General features: G+C 66.7%; 2 protein-coding genes across 2 annotated transcripts; both read left to right on the top strand.

Annotated features, from left to right (window-relative positions):
• Window positions 1-17: 17 nt before the first annotated feature.
• On the top strand, window positions 18-1894 carry PRR35 (proline rich 35). Its single transcript, XM_029948863.1, has 2 exons — window positions 18-755; window positions 1031-1894. The coding sequence occupies exons 1-2, from the start codon at window positions 190-192 to the stop codon at window positions 1653-1655; spliced, it is 1191 nt and encodes a 396-aa protein (XP_029804723.1). The 5' UTR covers window positions 18-189; the 3' UTR covers window positions 1656-1894.
• A 1445-nt stretch (window positions 1895-3339) lies between these two features.
• Window positions 3340-5995, top strand: NHLRC4 (NHL repeat containing 4). The gene is made up of 2 exons (XM_029948768.1): window positions 3340-3458; window positions 4003-5995. Exon 2 carries the CDS (start codon window positions 4260-4262, stop codon window positions 4941-4943), a length of 684 nt encoding a protein of 227 aa, XP_029804628.1. The 5' UTR covers window positions 3340-3458; window positions 4003-4259; the 3' UTR covers window positions 4944-5995.
• Window positions 5996-6536: the final 541 nt, after the last annotated feature.

A 6536-nucleotide genomic window follows, 5' to 3' on the forward strand; every position in this document is an offset into this window, starting at 1 on the left:
ACCCCCGACGCGCCCCCTGCGCCCGACCGGGCCTCCGAGGTCCGGGCCCTGCGCTGCCACCTCGGGGGCCCTAAGCCGGGGGCCGAGGGGTCCCCGGGGGCCCGGGATGCTCAGAAGGGTGTGGCCCTCGGTGGGCTCCTGGCTGAGCCTTGGAAGCCGGGGCCGATTGGGGGCTCTGGGAGCCTGGCCATGGTGGATGCGGCTGCAGCGGGCCCCGAGAGTGGGGTCCCCTGTTACCCCCCGCCCGCCCCCAGTGAGTTCCCGGAGGCCCAGAGCCTCCATCTGTCCCTGCTGGGTGTCAACTGCCCTCTCGGCCCGGGTCTCTTCTCCTACCTGGGGCCCTCCTTGGCTGCTGCGGCCCACATGCCCTTTCTGGCCTCGGGCAGCCCCCTGCTGCCTCCAGCTTCCACTTTCCCTTCCCCACAAGTCCCAGAGCGCCCTGCCCTGGTCCCCCGCCTGTACTACCCCCTGCTCCTGGAGCACACCCTGGGGCTGCCGGCAGGCAAGGCTGCCCCTGCCAAGCCCCCAGCACCCCCAAAGAGGCCCCCTGGGACTCTGACCCCAGGGCTGCTGAAAGTACCGGTGCCTGGGCTGGGCAGGCCCTGGCCCCGAGGTGGAGCCCCTAGGGACTCAGGGCCCGAGGGGGAGCTGGAGCCGGCTGCCCAGACTGACCCCAAAAGGAGGCTGCCCCTGGGAAGCAGTCTGGAGGCCCCGAAGGCCCCCTGTAGCGCAGTGAAGTTTGGTTCCCAGAGCAGGTAGGTGTCAGGGGCCCCTGGCATGGGGGTTGGGAGCGGTGGGAGTCGAGCTGGCGAGGGTGGCTGGGCCCCCGTCTGAGTTTAGTTGCCAGGAACGTGGGCTTCAGTTTACAGAGGGGAAACCAAGGCTGGAGAGCCAGCCTCTCTACCCTTCGGGGGTCCCAAGGCCCTCAGCCAGGCTGAAAGGGGTTGGGGGGAACCACGGGCAGTGTGGGGCAGGAACTGGGCACACTGCGGGGTGCACTGCAGCCTCTTGACCGGCTTCTACCCCCTAGCTTGCGCACTGGTCTCTCCGCGATGCTCTGGCCTGAGGACAAGGAGCCAAGCAACCCCGAGCCCCGAGGCCCTTTGGCCCTCCTGCCCCAGCAGCCCCTGGGCCTAGTGCCAGGTGGCCCCGGGCACGTGGGTGAGGACCTGACTCGGGCCCTTGGTGACTATGCCAGGGTGGAGCAGCGCCTGGGGCAGTTGGCGCCTGCAGGGGGCCTGGCCCCTCGGCCTCTGCGGGAGCAGCTGGGCAAGATCCGCCAGGAGCTGCTCACCATCCACCAGGCCCTGGAGCAGGCTGTTCGGCCACCAGACGCACCCCTCGACCTCTCTGTGAAGCGAGCACCCACCAAGGGGCCCAAAGGGCCTGTGGGGCCCTGGGGGCAGCTGGAGCTCGCCCAGGGGACCCCCAAGCCATCTAGCATGTTGGGCCCTGCACCAGCTGAGCCTTTCTCTGGTCACACCACCAAGTGTGAGGCTGACTCCAGTGTCCCACCCCCGGGCCTCCCCCTTCAGGCTCCAGAGGACCCTGTGAGGCCTGGCAGCAGTTGGGCTGCTGCCCGTGGGCCGCCTGCGGGCTCCTGGCCCCCTGAGGCTGTCCCTAGCATTCAGAGCCCCCCTGGTGCCGAGGTCTGACCACAGCTCCTGTGTTAGGTCTGCTCGTAACAGACAGGCGCCCCTCTCCAACCCCGTGTCCACTGCCTGGCCCCTCGCCCGCCCCAGCCCCAGGGGTGCGGCCTAGAGCCTGTCCAGCATGCCCGTGGACTGACCTCCCATGGCTGTGGCCTATCTCTGAGGCCATGAGGGACAGCGGAGAGTCATAGCCACCCACTGATCACAACTGTGGACGTTAAAATAGAAAGCATCGTCACACACCGTGTCTGGGCTTCCTTCTTCCATCCGGATGCTCTCTGCCATGGAAATGTCCCCAGCCTCAGCATCCGAGGTGGGCCGTGTCCTGGGCCACCCTGCTGGGTGTCCACCTTCAGGCCCCGACCTGCCTCCTATAGGCTGAGCCCTCCCTGGGAGAGCCAGAGTCTGGAAACTGAATAGGGGGCTCTCCATCAAAGCGGGGTAACGCAAGCAGAGGTGGGGAGGTACGTGCGCACGGTCTGGGGGCTGCTCAGGACTGTGTCTCAGCACCCGACAGTGGACAGGGACCCCGGGGCCTGGGGACAGGGCAGCCCTAACGTCAGATTCGTGCTGGAGGCTGCGCCCTCTGTAGTTAAATGGTGCCCCTGTGCTCTGTGGCCCAGGGCTGCTGCCCAGCGTGCCCTCCGCTGGCCCCCCGCCAGCCCCCGCAGCCACGATAGGCATCGGTGGCCTTCACAGCTCACTGCCTCCCTCCCTGCACAGCCACACTTGGCCTTTCCCACGGGCAGGGGCAGGGGGCAGAGAGGGAGGGGTGCCCGGGGGGACCCTTGGACCCAGCTAATCACTTCTCTCCTGGGAACTGGCCATACCTCTATGCCCACCCCAGAGCGGCCCCAGGGAGGCAGTCCCCGCCTGTGCCTGGTCCCCCAAGCTGGGCCAGCCGGGCCGGGGCCGGTCAGAGCAGGACCTCCGCCTGCCCCATTAATTGTGTCAGGCAGCAGATAGCATCGGCCGCCGCCCCCCCCCCCCACGGGGCATTAAGGGGCCAAGTCCGGAGCCAGGGTGTGAGCCAGTCAGGAGGGAAGTGCTGTGAGCCACCGATGGGGACTGACTCCCGGCCTTCCAGGGGCTTCCTGGAGGGGCTGCAGGCTGAGCTGGGAGCTGTCCGGGGGGCTGCCCCTCCTTGGCCCTCTGTTGGCACCCCCCTGTGTCTGCTGCACCCAGATTTCTCATCACCCCCCAGACAGACCTGAGCTTAGGGGCATCAACCCATTTCACGGGTGTAGAAACAGGATCAGAGAGATGGGACCGAACCCTGTTTGGGATGGCAGGATGAACGCCCCGGAGGGCCCCCGCCCCAGACTGTGGGGAGAGACCCAGTCAGCAGGTGGAGGGCGCAGCCCTTCCCGGAGGTCCTGCCCCTGTGGTCGGAGAGGGGACAGTGCGTGAGGCTGCCTGAAGGGTGTCCGTTTGGGGCCCCGTGAGCTGCAAACTGATGGATTAGGTTCCAGCGGGCTGGGGAGGTCTGTGCAGGCCTCCCTGAACTGAGGGGGGGGCGCTGGGTGGGGCTGACTGCAAGCGGCCTCCAGACAAGGGGGGGCACTGGGAAGAATGTGCCAGAAGCCAGCACCAAGTACCCGAGGCAGGAATGTGGCAGCGCTGGGGCGCCCCCGGGGGTTAGCCGCTCGGGGACTGCTTCAGAGAGCTTCTCTGGGCCGCTGCTCAAACCTGCCCTTGGCCAGAGGCCCGTCGTGAGCTTCACCGCGGTGGCCCCTCCCCCAGACTCCAGTTTCTAACAACAGAGGCTGTTGCTGCAGGAGCGGGGCCCAGGGAGACCAGCCCCAGGTAGGACACCCCTCACCCAGCCTCTGGGGGGCGGGGGGCGGCAGACAGACAGAGAGGCCCAGGAAAGGCCCCCTGCCTAACCCTTCTGGGTCGGAAGTTTCCAGGGGCTTTGTGGGGACAACGGGCAGACCCTTGGGCTGCCCCCAAGAAGAGTCACTTCCCCTGCCTGAGGGAAGGCAGGGTTCCCTGGGCAGATGAGTTTGAGAAACACTGCCCATCTGTCATCCCCCCGCCCCCCACCCACTTCGGGACCTCCCAGGATCTGTGAGCTCCTTCAGGCCTCAGAGCAAAACCTGCCATAACCCTCACAGGCCCATGTCTCCCCGAATTGTGTCCCAGGGGCCACATCTGGCAAAAGGCAACCGTGGACTTGCCCACTGTACCAGCGCTAGGGGCCTGGTGGAGCTAGGTTTGAACCCAGCTCCCCACCCTATGCCTCAGTTTCCTCACGTGTAAACCAGGAGGACACTGGTGCTCCTGGAAGGGAGCGGGAGCGCAGGGCCGGGCACTGCTCGGCCCACAGTGGGCATTGTTTCTCTTGCAGCCCCACACTTGGCCCAGCCGCAGGGACTCGGCTCAGAGGGGCCGAGACTGTGATCTCTGCCCACCACCTCGCTGGCCTCTGGCCTCTGGGGCCTCCTCGCGCTGGCCCCACCCGGAGACCCCACCCGCCCCCGGCCGCCCCGGCTGCTCGGACGGATCCCAGTGCCGGCGGGGGCCGCGGGAGGACCCCGGGGTCTGCACTGCTCCCCGGATGGCCTGCTCTTCCTGACGGCTGGGGCTGCGCCCTGCGTCCACGTGATGGACCTCGAGGGACGTTCCATCTGCCTGCTGCCCTGCCATCTGCCAGGGGCTGGGGCCTTCGTGCCGGAGGACATTGCTGTGACGTCCGCCGGGCTGGTGGTGGTCAGTGACCTCGTCCGTGGGGCTGTCCACGCACTTCAGCACACCGCCCGAGCCCCCCAAGGTCGCTGGGCCACAGTGGGCACCTACCTGGCCCCCCGGGGACTGGCTGTGGATGCCGCTGGCCACCTTCTGGTGACAGACTACGTGCTTGGGGCTGTGCACAGCTTCACACTGAGCCCTGCCTTGGAGCCGCTGGCCCCAGCCTCCATGCTGGGTCTGCAGGGCCCATGCTGGGTGGGCCCAGGGCCTGACGGGGGCCTCGTCGTGAGTGAGGAGTTTGGGGACGTGCGGCTGTTCGGCAGTGCCTGCCAGCCCCTGGGCTCCCTGGGGCGTCTGACAGGGCACGCCTTTGGGAACCCAGCAGGCGTGTGCACTGATGTGGAGGGCAGTGTCATTGTGGCAGATGAGCAAGGGCGGTGCGTGACCCTGTTTCCTCGTGCCAGGGCCCCCGTCTGCCTCGTGTCGGAGGGGCTGGGGCGGCCCCTGGGTGTGGCCTGTGCCCCTCAGGGCCAGCTCGTGGTGGCAGACGCAGGAGACAGCTACATCAAGGTGTACCAGTACCACCCGGAGCCGGCCTGACCCGGGGGCTGATGGAAGCAGCCCCTCACCACGTGTGGGCCCAGCCCCCAGGGCCCCAGACCACTATGGGAGGGACATTCAGGGTGGTGGGGCCCTCCAGGGCTGCTGGCCCTGCCCTTCTGATGGGACACAGTGGCTGACATTTGCTGAGCACCTGCTGTGCCGGGCACTGGGCTGGCCTCTGTCTTCCTCCTGGAGAGGCTTCAGACTTGCCACAAACCAGCCCCTTCCCCCAGCTTCCCCTACAAGGTGCACAGCCTCTAAAGTTGGGTCCTGTCCACACTCCAGTTTAGTAGGCGCCAAAACTCACTGCCTCTGTGTCCGCTCAGGCCCTGGTCCTGCTGGCTCAGGGCCCGGGGGGCCTGAGCTTTGAGGCCAGCAGCTGAAGCCTGGGGAAGGTCGGTGCGTTGGGCTGGGCGCCCCAGCCTCCTAATCAGACAGAAGCAGACAGGGAGGGTTAGGCTGGGCTGCGCCGGGCTGGGCATGGGTGTGGCCCCTCACTGTCCCCCATCCTCAGAGGCACCCCAGACGCCAAGCCTCTTGCAGCTTCGCTGGACCTAACTGAGGTGAGGGAGAGCAGAGGAGGGGCCACCCCTGAGGCACCTTGGGGTGGCACGTGGCTAGGCCGGGAGGCTCCATACCCCTGGTCTCCTGCTCCCATGTAAGACTAGCTCTCAGGTTGAACCTTCGCTTTCTCCTCTGCAAGCTGTCCAAGCTCACGGGTGGGGTGTTCTGGGAAGGTTCCAGACTGTGGTCAAGCCGGGAGAGCCTTCCTATGAGGAGAGACTCCTGTTACTCGAGAACAATGGGCAAACAAGGCCCCAAAGGGATGGGAGGTGAGGGCTTCTTCTGAGTCTGGGGGCCAGCCAGGTCCCCAGTTCCAGTGAGGGGACTCTTTGGGAGGGGACAGTGCCTGCTCCAGTCTGTCACCAGGAGAATGCCTCTGACAAAGTCTCCTTTGTACGTTCCAGCCCCTATGGGTGGTGGGATTAAGTGGTCAATGTAAGAAGGCATGTGCAGTAAGTGCTCAATAAATGTTATTGCTGCTGGTGTTAGGGGTATTGTTTCCTGGGGCAGGAGGGGCCAGGGACACCTCTGACGACCAAATCAGAGCCGCAGCCTTCCTAGGCCACTTAGCCCGGGGGGGACCTGGGAGTGCCCCTTTGCAGAGACCCCTCTGGAGGGACCAGCCTGGGGCTGGAGGCAGCTCCTTCTGCCCCCGCACACAGGGCTGGCGGCATGCTTTCACCCTTGGAGGGTGGCCGCAGGGTGAGGTTGGAGACCCTCAAAAGCCAGGTCCCCTGGGTCCTTCAGATGAGAAAATGGGGGAGGTTTGGCAGCTGTGAGAAGTTGGGGGATGGGAAGGCAGTGGTGTTGGGGACACTGCGGTGGACTGGAGGGGGTACAAGAGCCGGGGAGGGGACATGGATGCCTTGGAGGCGAAGAATGCCGCGTGAGGGGGACAAGGACACCGCACACGCCTCCGACACCGGGGGCTGGAACGTTGCGTGCGCGGAACGCTCCGGCGGGGCCGGCGGGCAGCTCGGGCGCCTTTGGGGGCCGGACCGTCGCGCGGCAACGCTGGGAGCCGGC

Source organism: Suricata suricatta, chromosome 8 (genome assembly GCF_006229205.1).
Source record: "Suricata suricatta isolate VVHF042 chromosome 8, meerkat_22Aug2017_6uvM2_HiC, whole genome shotgun sequence".
Taxonomy (NCBI): Eukaryota; Metazoa; Chordata; class Mammalia; order Carnivora; family Herpestidae; genus Suricata; species Suricata suricatta.

Bases quoted from the DNA above. Each gene is read 5' to 3' on its own strand.
- PRR35 (XM_029948863.1), top strand. From the start codon at position 190: ATGGTGGATGCGGCTGCAGCGGGCCCCGAGAGTGGGGTCCCCTGTTAC. The intron at 756-1,030 runs GTAGGTGTCAGG...TCTACCCCCTAG, and splicing joins AAGTTTGGTTCCCAGAGCAG to CTTGCGCACTGGTCTCTCCG.
- NHLRC4 (XM_029948768.1), top strand. From the start codon at position 4,260: ATGGACCTCGAGGGACGTTCCATCTGCCTGCTGCCCTGCCATCTGCCA.